The sequence below is a fragment of the Somniosus microcephalus genome, chromosome 25 (genome assembly GCF_052327205.1).
Source record: "Somniosus microcephalus isolate GS21.2 chromosome 25, FLI_Smic_1.0, whole genome shotgun sequence".
Taxonomy (NCBI): Eukaryota; Metazoa; Chordata; class Chondrichthyes; order Squaliformes; family Somniosidae; genus Somniosus; species Somniosus microcephalus.
The window spans coordinates 24,446,812-24,467,186 of record NC_141011.1 but is presented as its reverse complement, the minus strand read 5'-3'; the positions used below and the strand labels follow the sequence as shown (position 1 = coordinate 24,467,186).

The window sequence follows — 20,375 nt, the reverse complement described above, 5'->3', positions numbered from 1 at the left end:
GCTCCTATTTCTTATGTTCTTATGTTAAGAGCAAATCAAAAGGAATTCTGCTGGTAAATACCTGCTGTGGTTCTGAGCCACACAGAACAGCAGCATCAGGTTCGATACCCAGTCTGTACTGACTTAGCCGATCTCAGCCAAGCTGGCGATAGGCGATACAACAATTGGCTTCAGTGCACTTAAGGCTAAGGGAAGGCGGGAAAAGAGAGAGGAAAAAAAACGAGCCACAGATTGCACTCCTGATCAGTATTAAATGGCCCCTTTGGGAGCCTTTGTAAGGCTAGAGAAAGTTGGATATTCTTTTTAAGGGGGGGGGGGGCAGAAATTGGGTTATTTTTCATCTGTTTTCACACCTGTAACAGTCATTCTAGTTATTAGAAGAATAAAAAAAGACACTTTAAAAAAGAGGATGAATTTGCCGGGACAGAATCATCAACTGCGGGGCCATTAAGTTGCCTCTTGCACTTTAACTCACCTTAAGGAATTCCAGAAAAGCTGGCTTGGTCAGACAGGCCTTCTTAATGAGTGCCATAGCGTTGGTGAAGTTATTCACATAGTCACTATATACGTCCAGCACCATAGACTTCGAGAACTGCAAGCAAAAAAAACATAAATCCCACAAAGTTACGTCCGCAGGTTCGGAGAGCAATCGGTCCCCCAGTTGTATCAAGTGGAGGTGCATTTCCCGAGGTGCTGCGAACCACAGCGCAGTATTAGCGGTGATATCCAAGCTGGACTTTGAGAAAGCGAGCAACCCCATAAAACTGGACAGTGCTACCTGACTGCAACCATTCCAGCTCAGCCTGCCGCTGGGTGACATACAGAGCTTGGGAGGGTGAGCAGGGAAACGGGAAGAAGCATAATACACACTTACTGAAGCTACAAAGAGATCTCCAATTTTCTCTGTGGTATCCCACTCAGCTACCCGTGAAGACAGTGCGATCTGAAACATCGAATGGCATTGAAGAACTTCTTTCAGACGATAAAACACCACCTGCAACTTCCTCACGCTCAGCAACTTCGGCTCCGCCTCCAGCAATGGCTTCTTATACTCCTGAGGAAAAACACCCGAGGGAGAGAGGGAATGCTCAGAGATTTTAAAGAAAGCCTTTCTGCAAGGACAACAGACTCTTTCATTATAGCTGATGTCCTCGGTACTTGTACTGTGGCCAGTGGTTAAAGAGGAGAGTTGCAAGTGGTCCCTAGCTTGCTGCTCCACGTGCTTCTGAGCAAACCATTCATGGCTTGCCTGGTTGTAGTGAGCCATGATTCAGTGCTGTCCAGTTATAGGGGTACAGTAGTGTAGTGCTTATGTTATGGGACTAATAATTCAGAGAACATATAGAGCTCAAATCCCATCATGGCAGTTTGATCATTTGAATTCAGTTTTTTTTAAATCTGGATATAAAAGGCTGGTATCAGTAAAAAAAACCAGCACGAAGCGGTCAGATCGCCCTGTGAGGAAGGAAATCTGCTGTCCTTACCCCATCTGGCCTATATGCTACTCCAGTTCCACACCGAGGTGGTTGACTTTGAAGTGGCCACTCAATTGTATCAAACTGCTGGGCAACAAGGGACGGGCAATAAATGCCAGCCATGCCCTGATCCCGAGAATGAATTATTTTAAAAAAAGAGAAAGCAATGGAATCCTATTTGTAGGCAAGGATAGCCCAGCATCCATAGTGTGCAAGAGTTCCATTAGATAGAATTATTGGTTCTCTGGGTTTTGCCCTCTCCCTGTGGGGAAGGACCGGAATTCCACTCAACAATTAGCAGCATTGGCCCGATTGAAATTAGAAGCTCACCACATGGGAATTCACAGGCCGAGACCCACTGTCCTCATTCTGTGGTCTGATTAGTTACAGCATTCCTGAAAGTGGGCCTCCGACATAAACTTAGCAAATGACACTGGATTAAACATTGATTATTGCTACCTACAGTGTTTAAACCACTATCCTAGTCTCAACAGACACTGGGCACAGAACAGTAGTGAGATCTACATTGGTTCTGTACTACTGCCCAATGTTCTTGGTTGGTTTTCATGGCAAGTCCACATCATTAAACCTGTACCCCACCATGTCTCTCTAATAGATGACACTTTATTCCCCAGCTATCTAGAAGGACTACCTCGTTTGGTCTCCTCTCCACCCCCTAAGAGACTTCAACCAGACATGGGAGGCTCCAATTACAACAATTTACTAGAAAGTGCGGACTTGCACAGAACAAAGCAATTGGTCGTCAGACCTCTCAGCAAACCCTTTTCCTGGAATTAAAGCACCGCCCTCACAAATGCTGGATGTATTTGTCTATCAGACTGTGTCTGGATATATTTTGCTGCCTCCTGTGCTCCTTGTCCATCAACCCTCACAACAGGGCATTTATCGCAACACATTATAGAATTCCAAACTCCTACCTGCAGTATCCGTTTTAGAGACTCGACATAACTCCGCTCACTTTGCACGATAGAACTCAAAATATGCCTTCGCACAATCTGTTAGGTAAGATAGACAGGTATTTAACTTTCACAATCAATAAAAGATCTTTCAAGTATCACAAACGTCATATTATAGGCCTCATACTATACAGTACATGACTGATAATTGGGAACTGTGATATAGGAATGATGTAACTGGTGGCAAAAGCCATAAGGCCAAGATCAATGATCCATTAACCAGACCAAGGGGATACTGCAATCTTCAAATGCACCTCTGCCCTGCCCTGCCCTGCCCCTCTGAAAACGAGTACTGTTTAGAATCCTGTATCTTTTTGAACGTTTGGGTTGGGGAACAGAAGGACCAACAGCTAGCTGGGACACCACCTAATTGGGCATCCAGAAGCGTCTAAATGAGTCACTAAGAGGAAGAAAAGTCACTGGAATTGTTGGGGGGTGGGGGGGGGGGGGGGCGGGGGGGGAGACAAAGAGAAAAGGGCAAATCAATAAAGGGTGAGAGTTACCCTCTGGTAGAGCTGTGGACGCAAGTCACTTGCCTGCTCTCTGCCCAATTTTTTCCCCCCATCCTCTTCGGAGGCACCAACTCAAAGTACGGCTCGATTGACACTGTTCGCCCACTGGGAACTTGCCCACGTGGCCATTCTTCAAGTGTGAGCCTGGATGGTAGGGTATCGCTATATAGCAACCAACAGCAGGAACTCTTGGATGATTTTTTTCCCCTCCTCTTAACCAGGGTGCAATTGAGGCTAATTGCAATTCTTCCTAGCCACAGCTCAGGTTGAGATCAGCTAACTTCACACCGGTTAAAAGTCAAACTTGGGGACCTTCCTGGTCCGTATGGCTCAGCTATTCAGTGCGCTGCGCGGAAAAAGACACACGATAACAACAACAAAAAACCCTGGCATCCCGCTGGAGAGTTGAAGCGTTACAAGGGACAGACCTGCTGAGGGGTCAGGCCTGCTGGCATGGGGCTGAGCTCTGGTGGAGGATGTTTGGAGTCCGACACCTGAACATCAAGATATCCAGCATCATCCTCTTCATACTGATCTGAAAAAAACCAAAAGCTTCAAAATTATCTGTCAAACACTGGAAGCAAGGCAGACAATGAGACAGTATTTTTCATACAATAAAAGTATTAAATGATGGAAGATATTAAGAGATAAACAGCATTTAAAAAAGGAATGGAACAAGAGGAAAGGTGGGAAGAGAACACACTGCACATTTCAAACTGGTCATCAACAGTATCTTTTCCCTCACCCCTTGTTCAGTTCCCTTTTGTTGTGTATGTACCTTTAAGAGAATAACTGGTCTCAGACTGCAGTACCGGCAGTGACCACCCCTGTATAAAAGGCGCTAGTGAGCCTCGGTTGTTTTCAGTTTCACTATAGACTTCCATCAGTAAAGACTTGTTTTGTTCAACTCCTGCTGTCCATGTCTCAATCATTCACGGACGTAATCCCTTTCACATGCCATTCATCTCCAATATATTCCAGTTCTACCGAAGAGTCTACACCTCAAACATGAACTCATCTGTTTTGTCCACAGGGGCTAACTGGCCTGCTGAGTGTTTCCAGCCTTTTCTGGTGCGTTCAGATTTCCAGTCGCTGTAGTTTCTTGGCTGTGTGTTTATAAGATGATTTTCTGATTGCATCCCCAGCCTGTTCTCAGTTAACTGATGTCAACTGGAGCAATGTTAGTGGTGCGACAGCAAGCCTCATTACCTCTGGGCAAGGGAGGCGGAATTTTGGGTTTTAAAAATAAAATCAGCCAAGCTTCCTGTTGCTGACTGTTAGTCATCGACTCCTGTGTTATTCAGATTCAGGGTGGGCAAGGACAGTAGCTGACCAATTGCAATGGCCCTGGTGTGGACAAGTAGGCTGCTGATGCTCACCGTCTAGCCTTACACATGAAGAATGACCACTTGGGTGAGGAGAACAGCTCGTACTCCTGGAATTGGCCAGCCTGATTCAGCAATTAAAGAGAAGGGCAAGAAAAAATCCTTACTACATATATTGGAAACTGTGGCTGTGTTTCATTCATGTAAACAGATAGTTTCAGTACAAACCTGAAGTCGACAATAAAATTAACATTTTAAAATGGCAGCTTCTGCTGTCTCCTATGTAGTTTGCACAATTCAAAACGCAACTACTGGATGCAATACTATTGCCAAAGTTTCCCGAAAACTTGAACCTCTATTTTTGGAACAGGACGATTAAGATTGCACAAGGAAGCCATCCATTTTAGCCGAGCAGGAAACCCACACACTACAGATTAGATCACTCAAGGAGATATTTGTGCATTGAAGGGTGCAGCCACAGATTCATAAGTAGACGATACAAGAGAGTGAAAGATAATAGCCATGTGAAAAAATACATGTAACTTTCTCATCAGCCATGATCTTATTGAATGGCGGAGCAGGCTCGAGGGGCCGTATGGCCTACTCCTGCTCATATTTCTTATGTTCACGATAGGTCAAATCTTTGCAACCAGTGTTTTTGATTCATCCATCCACTTTTCTCCTACAGTCTCCTAAATGTGGTGAACTGTTCCACTGGTACTAGCTGCCCTTGGGTAGCTCACCCATGTGACCGTTCTGCTTGTGTGATCCTAGACCGTGTGGGGGGTGAAGTTAGTCTTCCGCAGTAGCGCAAGACAGGAGATAGCGAACCAACAGCCCATTTTATACCCTGCCTAATTTTCTTTTCCGCTGAAGTGAATGGAAAGGAAAATTGGGCGTGATGTAAAACAGGCTGTTGATTCACCATCACTCGTTTTACATTACTGCCCAGGACCAGTTTCACCCCAGGTGTCAGCAGGCTACTCGTTCATGAAGGATATTCACCAAGCACAGTTTGTACCCAGAATAAATAGTGTACTTTAAGTGCAAACTGGCTCAATACTCAATTGAGCTACCAGGTAGGGTAGGGGAGGAAAAACTCTGGAATCACTTAACAGTTAAATGCTGCGACGGGCAACTAAAGGTTCTTTCCAGTAGACAAAGGAGGGCCAAATGGCCTACCCCAGCCACCTTGTGATCACATGAAGTTAGTCAGCTCTCGCCTACCTCCACTGGCCCTCTCTGGCACCTTGCCTAAAGAGTCTCTGAATTGCAATCAGAAGCCCTGTTTACATTTCCCTTCTCTAGCCCAGAAGTGCCAATACCATTTGTAATGTCTGTAGCGTCACCCTGGCTGAGACCAGCTAAATTAGCATAGTTCCCGAATCAACCCTTGCAATGCACTTTTCAACTGCATCACTGGGGGGGTGGGGGGGGGGGCACTCCAGCCTTCTTAATGTGATGGGTTTGCTGTCTGTTAATTTTGGTGCTTTTAAAATGGGAAAATGGTCATTTTGGGGGGACGGCAAAAGGGAATCGCAGAAGTGCCATACATCACGTTAACAGAGTATTAGACTTAGGAACAAGATGCCAGGAAAGACAAATGACAGCATATTTGGAGGCAAACAGGCAAATGTCTGGAGAAGGAAGAGGTTGAGGGATATGGTGAGAAGGCTGAAAGATAGGACTAAATTGAACTAACATGGGTGGGTTTGTTGGATCAAATAGTTTTTACATGTTTTTAACATTTTCTACAACATCACAATAAGCCTAACCCATCTTTCCTATTTGATAGGGTACTGAAATCCCAATAATAAAAGACCAGGTGATGGCTCATTGGCAAATGTAGTAATCAAGATCCAAGGAGGCCCATAGTTTGCACACAACTAAAACACCACAGAAAATAGATCTTCCATTACAAGATAAAGTCTAAGAAGCCACAAAACAGAAAAGTTACATTTTCACCCCAAGTTCCTGGAAAGTAACGGTATTAATGATGCAATATAAACTGATCATTAACAATACCTTGAGGCTCTCTCTTTTGAAGGAAGGATACTTTGCGCATCACTGCGTTTTTTGTCTTCTCCAGCCCGTCCTTAGTCCCATTTCTTGCCGCCTTCATTAGCTGCTGCATCTGGTGTGAGGAATAATATGACAGTTAATATATGTCTGCATTAGAGCTAGGATCCTTGTACCAGTGACACTAAGACAATCGAGGTTGCCAATATCTGGAGAGGTCACTCCTTCAGGTAATAGTTCTTACAAAAATAAAGCAAACTTCAAACAGAATTGTTCCAGCAATGAGGTTTTTTCCCCACAAAAGATCCAGAGTCCTGCAAATCATTTCTAGCTTCAAATTTCTCTCTCCGTCACATCTTTCTCCACTTTATTAATGCTGTTATGGTCATTGCTCCTCTGAGCTTTCTTCTCTTGGTTCGCCATAGCTCTACATACACCTTCTCTACATGTTCTTCCTGCGCCTCAGGTGTTGAAATCAAAACGCATTGTACCATCGTCTGCTCGAACTTTACAACCTATTAAAATCCACGTCCATCATCAAACCACTTCTGTCCTACACTTTTTAACCTTGATGACAATGTGGAAGCTTAGAAGATGAAAGCATTGTGATGGGATATCAGGCAAAGAGTACTCCTTTTAAATGCAGGATCCAAAAGTATATTGAATTATGTAATAGAAACATAGAAGATAGGAGCAGGAGTAGGCCATTCGGCCCCTCGAGCCTGCTCCGCCATTCAATGAGATCATGGCTGATCATCCAAATTCAGTACCCTGTCCCTGCTTTCTCCCCATTTCCCTTGATCCCTTCAGCCTTAAGAAATATATCTAACTCCTTCTTGAATATATTTAATGAATTGGCCTCCACTGCCTTCTGTGGTAGAGAATTCCACAGGTTCACCACTCTCTGGGTGAAGAAATTCCTCCTCATCTCTGTCCTAAATGGCTTACCCCTTATCCTTAGACTGTGACCCCTGGTTCTGGACTCCCCCGCCATCGGGAACATCCTTCCTGCATCTAGTCTGTCTAGTCCTGTTAGAATTTTATAAGTTTCAATGAGATCCCCTCTCATTCTTCTAAACTCCAGCGAATATGAGCCCAATCGACCCAATCTCTCTTCATACGTCATTCCTGCCATCCCAGGTATTAGTCTGGTGAATCTTCGTTGCACTCCCTCCATGGCAAGAACATCCTTCCTCAGATAAGGCGACCAAAACTGCACACAATACTCAAGGTGTGGTCTCACCAAGGCCCTGTACAACTGCAGCAAGACATCCTTGCTCCTGTACTCGAATCCTCTCGCTACAAAGGCCAACATACCATTTGCCTTCTTAACCGCCTGCTGCACCTGCATGCTTACCTTCAGCAACTGGTGCACTTCCCCTTCTTCCAATCTATTGCCTGTATGAACCTGTAACATTGCTGATTTTTAAAAATCCAGTAATGTCAGTGTTGAGCAATGGAAAATTGCCTATTTCAAGTACACAGTTCAAGCACACTCAGGTCAAGTATTGAAGATTTAGTTGCAGAGTAAAGCTTTCTGTACTCAACCCCAACAACATACCTCAACTCCAACCCCAGAAAATACCACTATTGCAACAGTAACTCATTTCCCAATCCAGCCATCCTGTGGCCTCTCTGAAATTGAGGCAGTTTTATACTGTGGGGTCATGCCCATTAGGAACTGAGTTGAGACTGCCCAAGTTCTCAGAATCCAGATTTTGTTTTTAACGTCACGTAGAAGCCTCGCTCTCTAGTACCATTAGTGTCGCTTGGGTTCTCGAACCTGAGAGAAGTAGAAAGATGGAGAGGTACCTTGCAATCATATCGCTGTTTCAGCTCCTGTACGTCTCTGCCCCTGACTTTCATGGCCAGGAATTCTCTCTTAGTCCTGGCGTACTTCTCCTTCAGCCTATTGAGATCCGGGGAAAGCTGAGCAGCAACCAGAAGAGGAGGACGAGCACAGGAAAGAGAAATAAAGATGGGTGGCAGAGGAATAGAAGTGCATGAAAGTTAGTGACGTAGTATGAAAAGACACTGTGCGCTTAAACAATCAATGAAAGTCCAGCATTGATACTGTAGAAATACAAGCACTGCAGACAGAAATGAAGTTAATGTTGGAGGTCAGGTCCAAGGTGCTAATCCTTTTCGCTTTGAAACTCCACAAAGGCCAATAAAAGTCTGCTTTGATCATACTAGCACCAGGAAGAGACACCTGCACCTAGGGTGTGACATCATTCAAAAATAGGCAGCATTAAGTGCAAGAGTGGAATAAGCACAGTTGAAGCACAGATAATGCAAGCAGAGGGCCCTATGCAGGAAAGTCAAATACTCAATGGCATCAGAAAGAACTAGCTACGGGTCCAGAAATGTTCCAATCTACTCAAAAATACAACACACCACCCAATTAAAACTGAAATATACAGAATGGAAACTAAATGTAGGAGCGTTTACCGACTAAACTCAAGCATTTACAATACTGGATCCAAGTTTGCACTGTAGCCTGAAATACGCTGCTAACTTGAGAAGTTTGTCGAAACCCATACATACCAGTCTCACCAATGGCTCAATTGTTAAAAGTATATGTCTAACTGAGCCTAATAGGCCAGGACGTTCCCAAGTTTGATCCCCATTTGTAGCCATCCCCAATGCTGTCTCAGTGGAGATTAGCTGACAGTAGAGATAGGAGGATCAAACCCAGGACCTGCCTGATCTGCGTGGATCAGTTCCACACTGAGCACTGCACTTACACGAGCCATCAGGAGCAGTTCCATCTCAATCCTCGATGAGTTACAGACATTAAAACAAGATACACTTCAAATACGGTGTTGTACAATGTTATTTTTCCTCCTTACCCATCCTCCCCAATAACCAGCCTGTTCGTTCATTTGGGTCATGCAAATTTTGTTCTGTAATACTGCTCCTTTAACATCGGACTCCCATTGCAATGTGTGCCGATGACATTGCATACACATTTCGCTGTATTATGGAAAACATCGCTCGTGCAGTCCTGTCCCCAGACTCATTGTTGGCCTTTATTCACCCACAGAAAGAGCAAGTAGTACATCAAAATATTTACAAGTTAATGGAAGAAAATTCTTCAGCAGTTTGGCCCTCTAGCTTCAGTCAGGTACCACTCACTGGGCACTGGCAACCTGGGACTATCCGCACATCAAATTCACTTCTGAACAACCATTACCGTGAAACCTTCAGTAAATGCAGCTAAAAGTACAATGACACTATTCCATTAAAAAAAAACACAAGACCAACATGACATTAGTTTTCGTGCAAGCTTATCAGAAACTGATGAAAACATGCTGATAGAGGATTATTAGTTAAAAATGTTTGAATTACCCAGGCCTAGAACAGTGCTGGCATAAAGACTCAACATAAAATGTGGTCACAGCCCTCAGGGAATAAACAACCCCTGTTACCAAGTATTCCCAAACATATACATGACACTCAAAGTATCTGCAAATAATGTGCCTTCTGTAATATACCAGAAATTTGCAAAACATGACCTGAAAAAATGTTACATTTTTGTACATAACACTAAAAAAAAATAGAAAGAAAATGAGGTTTCCTATCGATAGCAGTCTGTGCTGGAAAACAACGTGCCCTGGTCCAAGGGTTGCTTTTTCTCACTTGTGCAACAATTAGTGTTATCCTTTTGTATCCATATACAAATATTTTATAAATACATAAATGTTATTTAAAAATAACCAGTCCTGTATTTAGTTTTCACAAGTTGCTTCCTTCCTCCATCTCCATTACCTTCTTGCTTTCCATTTATTGCTATTTTTCAACAACCACCTGCATTTATATAGCACCTTCAATATCGTGAAAACATCCCCAGGCGCTTCACAGAGCAGGTTTAGCCTTTATCCTTTTCTCTCGATCTTATTCCTTTCCGTTACCCTTCCCCTCCCATCCCATCCAAAGCTGCATGCATTACTACGAAGAGCATGATTCATTTGCACCTATCCCATCATCTGGGTGTCCAGAATCTAATTGGCACATTACTTACTTACAGGAGTAACATCAGATAATTTAGGGCCTTTAACTTGAAACCCCTGTAACAGTAAGTCAGGATTTCTCCAGAAACAAGTAGGTGTCTCATCTAGCCACACGTTCATTTAAGTGGTCCTCAACTTTCACGAGATCCAAAACAGAGTTATATAAACAGGAAATAAGACCACATTGGGTTAATGACGGTCTAATGTTTCAAAGGTTCAAAAGCTCATCAGAATCTCCTACACTGTCATTTTATTCCCCGTGAAGCATAACAAAGAATTTGAGTAAATTAGGACATTAGATTTGGGTTGACAAGATCAGAAGCTCCAACCGTTGAATCCAAATAATTTTAAAGACTGCACTGACAAAAGCAAAAAAAGTATTTCCTAACAACTCATACACAAATCCAGCTAGTCTTATTTCTTAACCAGTCTGGATAGCTGGACAAAACTGATCCATAAACTCTGCTTCCCCACTCAGCTCAGGATCCAACTTTGCACTCTGCCGCTTCCTCTCAAACCTTCTAGTCAAAAGCTTTTAGCTTTAGCTTAGCTGAAGCTTTGCTTGCCCTCATCCATGCTTCACACCCTCGAGTGTCTGTATCCAGCCAATACTCTCTTTGGCTACTGAAGCCAGTCCAAACTTTCCCCAGCCAAATCCTGCATATCACAACTCACTGAGTCCTTTGGCCCCTGGGGACAATGGATCTTATTCTGACCTACCAGTAATTATCAATGATTCCCCATGTCACTTTGTGCTCACACCGCCATTTCCTCAACCCAATCGTTCCTCATTCTGGCCTTTCAACTCAAACCAGAGCTTTGTTTGCCTCAGTTTCCCCAACTCAAATAGACTTTGGATACTTAACTTCTCCCCTAAGCTTTAGGTTAAGTTACTCACCAATGCATTTCCTAGAATCACATCTGCCATACTGGGAGTAACTTGCACTTAACTACAAACCACCAAGTCAACCAGCTGAGCTACCTTCACTTCCAGTGACAATGTATTTTAATTCAATCCAAATTTGGACAAATGCACATCCATTTCATAAATGCTATTCTTCAAGTTCTCCACGTGCCACCACATCACTTCCTGTGTTATACTTTGTTAAACAACAAACATCTAAACCACCATAAGTGGAACAATCCGGAGACCAGTATCGTCTCCCTGGTCTACCAAAATATAACCAACTTTTAAAGTTTTACTTCACAAATCATTTGGCTAACTGTCCCAATATGGTTAATTGTTTTGGTGGCATTATTGATCACCATGACTTTCACCTTTGGCTGAAGGACAGCTTTGGATTTTTGCTGCTCTCCTCCAGGTTTATTTTCTTCATCCGAGTGTTCGTCGTAGCTCTCGAATTCACTGGAACTCCAACCCTCTTCAAGCTGTGCTGGATTGGTGCAACCAGCCTCTCGATGCACATCATCATAGATCAATTCATCCATGGGCACTGTGTGAGGTGAAATTACAAACAAGTTTTTAAACGCCAATGATTGGTAAAGGGAAGCTTTGACAATATCAATGAGCTCTTATGGGGATTCAAATGAAAATAATTAAATACCAAGAGCTTATCAGGGACATTAGGGGATTTCAATCAGTTATACTACAGTAATTAATTCTATACACCAAGTGGCATGGTAAGAATGCAGATTTGATACAATTATCAAACACCTACTATTGATTGGGCATCGTGAGAATAATTCTATGAACAATTGAAAAATTCAAGATAAAGGGAGTGAAGTACAAAAACAGGCTTACAGGCTTCATTTGCTCCATGTTGAGAGGCAGGTATTAATATGCATTTAGGATGTCTGTTGAGAGTAGATACAAGTACCCAAATCTGCTTAGATTACAGACATCTTCAATCAAAGACTTCAAGATCTTCAGTGTGCAAAGCCACTGAAAGCATATAGACACATGGTATTGCACTGTCCTGCCTCTTGCCTATTGGTAGCACAGGGCCCGGGGAGACAAGAAGTGTGGAGGGGGAAAGAGAAAAGGAAATCAGCCAGGATGCTCACTCCTGATTGCATTCCAACCCTGTTCGAGAGCGCATGTATGGAGATGTCCAGTGAAGAAAGAATCAGGCTCAACTGTAATGCCCTGAACAATAGCCTGCCAACACTCACCGTCTTGGCTGGCACATGGAAATGGCCAGTTAAGTAGCAAAGGTGCCCATGGAATCCTACCCCAGTATGAATCTGGAGCTTTAGGAGATGAAGGAAATAAATTGGAGGGTAAAAAATTGGCAGGGGACAGGCTGGAAAAGCATGACATCCATTAACTCGTGTATAAATTATAAAGAAAGTTCTTACCCTGCTCCTGGAGCGATCGATCTTCTTGTGTAACATCATCATAGATCACATCATCCACCACTGGTGATGTACACTGGGCTGAAACAATATGGGGAATAATTATTTTTAATTAAAATTAGAGAATGGCATTGTTGTGATAAATTTAGCAGCTAGAGTGTCCAATCAAACGTTTTGTGAATTCCTACTTAACTGTAACTGATTTGGGGTAGGTGGAACATGCTTTTTATATAATCAAAGGAATCAGGGCATGTGAGATAGTAGCTATACCCTGACACACCTTCACCAGACACTAGACAATCTTAACCTTCAGATTCAAAGTAATCAATCACCTAACTGAAATTCTGGTTCCTTGTATCACTGCAAAAACTAGAGGGGTACCATCTTCAGCTAGTTATTAGGGATCCAATCAAAAGGATCAGATTGGCACAATGGCATCAGTTGGTTGCAGGATCACAGTCTTTCTACAACTATTGTTCTGGTTGGGGGAAAGAGATGTATTTTGGCATCACATGATCTAATCATGTAATTCGACAGGATTTGCGTTTGTGATCATTACATAGAATGTACAGCACAGAAACAGGCAATTCAGTCCAATAGGCCTATGCGCCGCACAAGACTCCGTCCATCCCTCTTCAACTAACCCCGCCAGCATATTCTTTTCTCCCTCGTGTGTTTATCTAGCTTCCTGGTAATCTACACTTGGATGAAGCAATATGGGGGAATATCAAGTGGAAATGGTTGACTGGGCACTTTTTCATGAAGATGGTACCCCTCTAGTTTTTGCAGTGATACAAGGAAGTTTTACTTAATACAAATAGCGCAAAGGGTTGGCCTGTACTTCAGTACAAAATCTGCTCAAGTAGATCACAAACTTTCTTGGAGAGTAAACGCATTACTAATCCATTGTTAGGAAACCTGCCCACATCAAATCATTCCAAGGTAAAGTCAAATAAAGAGAATTGGCAAGGCAGTACAGAGTTTAACAGATGAGCTACCAATCTCAAGACATTTCTCTGAAAGTGAAGTGCCTCTTTCATCAGGCTGCATTGGCAGAGGCCTGGGAACAGGTCACTTGCAGTCGCTACATGGCCCACAAAGAGGGAAGCATATCCTTCAACTAAAAATCCTTTTAAAGATCAAAAGATACCAAAATCACAAATGGAAAAGTTTGCACTGTAACAAACACAAATAAATAGTTTTGTTTTTTTTAAAGCCACTTTTTATTTGGGCCACATGAAGAGACAGGTAGTTGCTCAATTAGGCCATTAAATAAAATAGAAGATTAAAAAGTCACTGAGGAAAAATAAACTCCCAACATTTCAACCATCAACTAGAAGCAATAAATAAAAAATGAATACCAAAGAAGAAAATAAGATTTAAATTAGGATTTGTATGGGAAAGGGAAGAGAAGAAACTCATTTATCTGAGCAAAAGGCAGGCTTGCGAGGAACCTGATGGTAGCACCCAATCAGCCTTACAGGGAATGCAGCCAGATGTATAAAACTAAAGTAATTAAAAAGGATACAAGTACCAGTTGCACCCCCCCCCAAAAAAAAGCGCGAAAGAGGGAATTACCAGGGAAGATACAACACAAGCACCTCATGCTAACAAACAGAAAAGAAGTTTTTTTTACAACACCCATTGCAAGCAGGGGTGAAAAGGGAGTAAATGGGGAAAGGAACTCAGCTGCAATTAATAATGAGACAATGAGCAGATTGAGCAAAATAAATCCCAGCTGAGGAGCATGATTCGGCATCAATCTTAACTGGAAACCAGGAGTGGCTGGAATTCAGCCACTTCAATTTGTTTCCTGAGTTCAGGAGATAGGATTTTTGCCTTTTTAAAAAAAATGATAATTATGTCACTTCACGCCAAGTATATGGACAGTCATTATCTCTATCAATCTGTAAGTTTTCCTACAGTAACATGAAGCAGTGGGAAAGCAGCTTCTGGGGAGGCGCAGGTGGTGGAAAGTATAGGCAGGCAGGGAAGCTTCAATAAGGGCTCAGGTGTTGCTATCCATGAGCCAAGTTTCAGTCAATGCCATGATGGCAATGCAATTGTCCACAATAAGGAGGGAAATGGATGGCCCTGGAGAGAGCTTCAAAAGAGAGGAGCTGAGTAGAGTGTTGCCAACCTGGGCACTGGCACGCTTGAGGCCTTCCTCGAGCGGTGGGCTGAACTAATTTACAGTTTATTGGTGGTGCCCCTTTTAAAATGGGGCACTTGCTTCCTTTTTTATTGGTGATGGCACCAGCCATCAATCACTGAAATTAACCAACAAGAGGTTGCCAACCTGGGAGCCATCGTACGCACACTAAAATTACAGGCAGAAGTCAAGTGGGTTGTAGCTACACTGCTTGTATAGTTTATTTCTTAAGTTGTTCTCTAAGTTTACAATTTGAGCAGAATGGAATAGTGTTTAAAAATATGTAGGAGGGCCAGAATATTAAAGTCCTTAAAGACGCACATACTGTTACTATTTATGTCGTTAGACCTCACCAAAACACCTTGCTTGTGTGCACTATTATCAGTGCCACAAATAGATAAAATTCCTTACCCACAGATTCAAGGTCAGTTGGAAAGATCTGTTGAGAGAAGACAGGCCTAGGCCAGTCTACCTTAAGAGAGCTAACCAGGCCCAGAGCAAGCCTTAGTCTTGATTCAGTAATGGAGCTGACCATAAACAAGTGTTTCCACCCTGGCACAGTTTATTGGCCCGTAATTTGCGGTCGGCAGCGAAGCAAAGGCGCTCACTGCTGACCTTCGAAGTGAGCTGCCCACAGAGATCTCGCAATCTCTGTGGCAAAAGCGTGAGGTTCCTCGACGTGTAATTGATTGCAGTGCTGTGAATAGGGGATTCCTATGGCGATGCTGCAGTGATGGCAACAAGCTGTCTAAGCAGCCAATCACATTGAAGAATTCTCACAGACAACAAGCCAGGAAATAAAAAGCATCCTCACTTTTTAAAAATGTTACAGAGAGCAAAATAAAGATTGGGACTTTCACACTGGGATAGGGTAGCAGCTGAATTATCATGAACAAACTTTAATAAAAATATTTTTTAAATTCTAATTTTTATCATAATTGCAAAATTCCAGAAATATAAAAATTTGTTTTTCAGGGTCAGAACGGTTGTTTAGCAATCAATATGCGGTTTAAACCCCAGTTACACCTATTCCAACAAGGCTTAACATTTAATGGGGTATTTAACAGCAATATTATCGCAGAAAAGCTCAAGTTTCTGTCAGTTCCACTGATTTCACTGATCACACTGGCTATGGCGGGGGGGGGGGGGGTGGTGCGGTGGGGAGGGGGCACAGCACAGCCTGTGTCAGAGCAGTGACGGACTGACCACTACTTCAGGATTTCCACCTTTAGATGCACATGCACTAAATCCTGAAGTTGCAGTCAGTTTCAGAGGGGTAATCGCAACGAACGCTGTCAGTTCGGCGTCATTACCCACTGCAAAATCCAGGGCATTATTTTTCTTATTTACGGAGAACCAAAGTTAAGCTGAAGTAAGGTGAGATTTGCTATAACTATTGGTCTGTATGTTCACTACTGACTGTAAAATAAGACAGGTTAACAATCTGAATCTGGCCTTGTCTCACTAAAGTGTTAATCAATCTGCTTTTGAGAAAATTAGAGGCGTGCATATGAAGACACATGCGGAGGATTACGGCATCTGGTCAATATAAACAAGAAGTTTCATTGTAACCCTTCCTCAAACCCCCGCCCCCCCCCCCCAGTTACAAGATCATACATATAGATATTGGTAGAAAAAGTAAACACTTGATCATAATGGACAGAGACCAGTGACGTTAACCCAAGAAAATAACTAAGCTAGACCCAAAATTTGTAATATCTGGATTTACACAACACAAGTTTAGTGTTGGTGTACTCTTTTGAATGGGTGCACTAAAACAAATCAACTGTAACTAATATAACTTTAAATAAAACTTAACAAATTAAATTAAAATTGTGCTGGCCGGGGTGATGATGCACCCCAGTCCCCGCGGTGCCCACTGGTCGCGGAAGGCCTCGAGCGTGCCGGCAGACACAGCGTGCTCCATCTCCAGGGCTACCCGGGCGCGAACGAGAGGCAGGCAGTTGGGTCGAACGACCCCCTCGATCGCCCGCTGCCTGGACCAGTTAATGGCTACTTTGGCCAGGTCCAGGAGCAGCCCAATGAGGAGGTCCTCCGATCTGCCCGCTCTCGCCCCCCCCCTCCCCGCACCGGGTGACCAAAGAGATCAGGAGCGTGGGACTGAAGTGCAGACAAAAATGAAGGAGCAGCCCCTTCAAATAATGGAGGAGGGGCTGCAACCTCTCACATTCCATATACACGTGGAACACGGACTCCTTAGTGTTGGTGTACTCTTCTGGTTGGGTGATTAAACAAATCGTCTGTAAATTAATAAAACTTTAAAAGAACCTTAACAAATTAAGTTAAAATTTCATTGGCCGGGGTGATGATGCACCCCAGTCCCCGCGGTGCCCACCGGGCGCGGAAGGCCTCGAGCGTGCCGGCGGACACTGCGTGCTCCATCTCCAGGGCCACCTGGGCGCGAACATGGCCGCGGAAGAGAGGCAGGCAGTCGGGCCAAACAACCCCCTCGATCGCCCGCTGCCTGGACCTGTTAATGGCCACTTTGGCTGGTCCCAGGAGCAATCCTATGAGGAGGTCCTCCGATCTGCCCGCTCCCCCCCCTCCCCGCACCGGGTGACCAAAGATCAGAAGCGTGGGACTGAAGTGCAGCCAAAAATCGAGGAGCAGCCCCTTCAAATAATGAAAGAGGGGCTGCAACCTCTCACATTCTGTATATATGTGGAACACGGACTCCTTAGTGTTGGTGTAAAGCAGAAAGAGCTTCAAACAAACACTGTATTTGTAGTGTAACTGAAACCCTGATAAGGCTTTGCCTGACCTGAAAGTGCCTGATGTATTGGAGTTTCTCAGTACTGACATCCTTTGACTTGATAAATGTTTACCAAATATAGGCCATGGTAGCATTTGATAGAGAATAAAATCTCCTTGTCTTATTGCAGTTTTGATTAATTTTCAACCAACCACCTTTCTAAGCTTGTGCAAATTCCTCAAATGCCTCAAAAGATGGTGATTTTATATTAATACTGTATGTTGGTAAAACAGCACAGTTCTTCATTTTCATGAAGTCCATCTAGTAGGTCAGTAAGAAATATCAATCAACAAGTACAAAAGCTTCAAATTTGCTCATGAACAAAATGCAGTTTTTTTTAATCATCGCACTAAAGCTTTCTGTCTTGCAGGGCCAGGAACCGAGCTGCAGGTTGGGGGGACAATCCAATTGCACTAAGTGACATGTATATAATATGTGGTATCACAGCACCCCAGGCTGATGCTCATCCAAGATGACAGGTCTGTTAGAATTTGGCAGAAGACAGCATTTTATTTATTATTCTCTGATCATGTCTCCCACATCACAAGGGTAAAACTTAGGCACCCTGTGTGGGGGTAGGGGTGAAGGTAAGCTGGCCATACAAATTAACTATATTTAATAGCCTTCCACTACAATCTACAAGGCTTTCAAATCCCAAGCTTGTCATCTACCTGCCATCGCATGATTTATTTCATCATCCGAGGAGGTATGGTCAGAGCGACAGAGAGCATCGTGGGAGGCCCGAGGAGCACAAATACAGCGCAGATGCAGCAAGAAACCACAGAAACCCCACAGTGCAGATAGAGGCCATTTCGGCCCATCGAGCCTGTGATACGTCCGGACCTTTGGAAACTTTCCCAGTCTGCTTTTTTGAAGTTCCATCGTGGTTCCGGTGTTGATGTAATGACAGGAATTTCGATGCCAATGTTGATGATTGAGGGCCTGAGTTGACAGTTGGGGAAGTCGTCAAGAACAGTTCTGGAGGCGATGATTGGGTTTCCTTTGCTGTCTTTAGAGCTGAAACATAGGTCTGGGTTATATTCTCTCTGCCACCTTGGCGAATGAAACGTACCTCGATTTTTGACGTCAAAAAGGAGGAATTTATTATCTAGCGAAGCCCACTGTACAATTGCTTCTCCATTAAGTTGACATCTGCGCAGCCCCACATTGTGTGGTGGCTATTAAAGTCTCCGAAATGGATGGATGTATTGGAGGGAGCGGTGGGTCAGGCCACTGTACGACTGGTACTTTGTAGACATTGGAGACTGTTAGCTCTCCTACATTCTCTAGACAAAAAAGGAATCAAGGGGTATGGGGAGAGAGCGGGAATATGGTATTGAGATAGAGGATCAGCCATGATCATATTGAATAGCAGAGCAGGCTCGAAGGGCCGAATGGCCTATTCCTGCTTGTATTTTTCTATGTTTCTACACGTATTGCTGTAGTGAAAACTCCGGAAATACTGGTATGTTCGAGTTCGGTGCAGCCTTCAATGCCTTGTTTGACATAGCACGCCAGGCCATATAGAGTCCTAGAGTTATACAGCACAGAAAGAGGCCCCTCGGCCCATCGTGTCCGTGCCGGCCATCAAGCCCTGTCTATTCTAATCCCATTTTCCAGCACTTGGTCCGTAGCCTCGTATGCTATGGCATTTCAAGTGCTCATCTAAATGCTTCTTGAATGTTGTGAGGGTTCCTGCCTCTACCACCCTTTCAGGCAGTGAGTTCCAGATTCCAACCACCCTCTGGGTGAAAAAGTTTTTCCTCAAATCCCTTCTAAACCTCCTGCCCCTTACCTTGAAACTATGCTCCCTGGTTATTGACCCCTCCACCAAGGGGAAAAGTTCCTTTCTATCTACCCTATCTATGCCCCTCATAATTTTGTACACCTCAATCAGGTCCCCCCCTCAGCCTTCTCTGCTCTAAGGAAAACAACCCCAGCCTGTCCAGTCTCTCTTCATAGCTGAAGCGCTCCAGCCCAGGTAACATCCTGATAAATCTCCTCTGCACCCTCTCCAAAATGCAATCACATCCTTCCTGTAGTCTGGTGACCAGAACTGCACACAGCTGTGGCCTAATTAATGTTTTGTACAGCTCCATCATAACCTCCCTGCTCTTATATTCTATGCCTCGGCTAATGAAGGCAAGTGTCCCATATGCCTTTTTAACCACCTTATCTACCTGTCCTGCTGCCTTCAGGGATCTATGTACATGCACACCGAGGTCCCTCTGATCCTCTGTCCTTCCTAGGATCCTACCATTCATTGTGTATTCCCTTGCCTTGTTTGTCCTCCCAAAATGCATCACCTCACACTTTTCAGGGTTAAATTCCATTTGCCACTGTTCTGCCCATCAAACCATCCCATCTATATCGTCCTATAGCCTCAGGCTTCCCTCTTCACCACTCCACCAATTTTCGTGTCATCTGCGAACTACTGAGCATACCTCCTACATTCATATCTAAATCATTAATGTATACTACAAACAGCAAGGGACCCAGCACTGATCCCTGCGGTACACCACTGGATACAGGTTTCCAGTCACAAAAACAACTTTTGATATTTGGGATGGTTATTGCAAGCCTGTGATACGTCCTCTTGTGTCGAACTGGTGGATGTGTTTGATGTGTGTTTCTTCAAGAACCAGGACATCAATGCTGTGTTTCTTGAGTAACCGTTCGAGATATTCGCATTTTGAACGAGAGATGCCTTCGATGTTAAGTTGGCATATTCGGATGGCTGGGCCTACATGTAGTTTTCTTTGGTCCTGGAGAGGACCGTTCCATTGGTTTGGTTTGTTACTGTCACCGGGAGC

The 20,375-nt window shown here is 43.8% G+C and overlaps 1 protein-coding gene across 6 annotated transcripts in view; it reads right to left on the bottom strand.

Annotated features, from left to right (window-relative positions):
• The window catches only part of LOC147100545 (rho guanine nucleotide exchange factor 10-like protein), a 179,007-nt gene that overhangs the window by 50,906 nt on the left and 107,726 nt on the right, over positions 1-20,375 (bottom strand). Inside the window, exons 1-10 of one of the 6 annotated variants that reach the window (XM_085966910.1) lie at positions 14,216-14,412; positions 12,641-12,718; positions 12,455-12,532; positions 11,600-11,775; positions 8,121-8,237; positions 6,315-6,423; positions 3,393-3,499; positions 2,414-2,491; positions 875-1,054; positions 476-592 (exon numbers count right to left, since the gene is read on the bottom strand). In XM_085966910.1, the coding sequence (XP_085823036.1) occupies positions 476-592; positions 875-1,054; positions 2,414-2,491; positions 3,393-3,499; positions 6,315-6,423; positions 8,121-8,237; positions 11,600-11,775; positions 12,455-12,532; positions 12,641-12,718; positions 14,216-14,396 (1,221 nt within the window). In that variant the 5' untranslated portion in view covers positions 14,397-14,412. Of the gene's footprint in view, positions 1-475; positions 593-874; positions 1,055-2,413; positions 2,492-3,392; positions 3,500-6,314; positions 6,424-8,120; positions 8,238-11,599; positions 11,776-12,454; positions 12,533-12,640; positions 12,719-13,998; positions 14,103-14,215; positions 14,413-20,375 lie in introns of those variants that run through there. The other 5 variants (XM_085966911.1, XM_085966906.1, XM_085966907.1 and 2 more) reach the window with 5 other exon arrangements.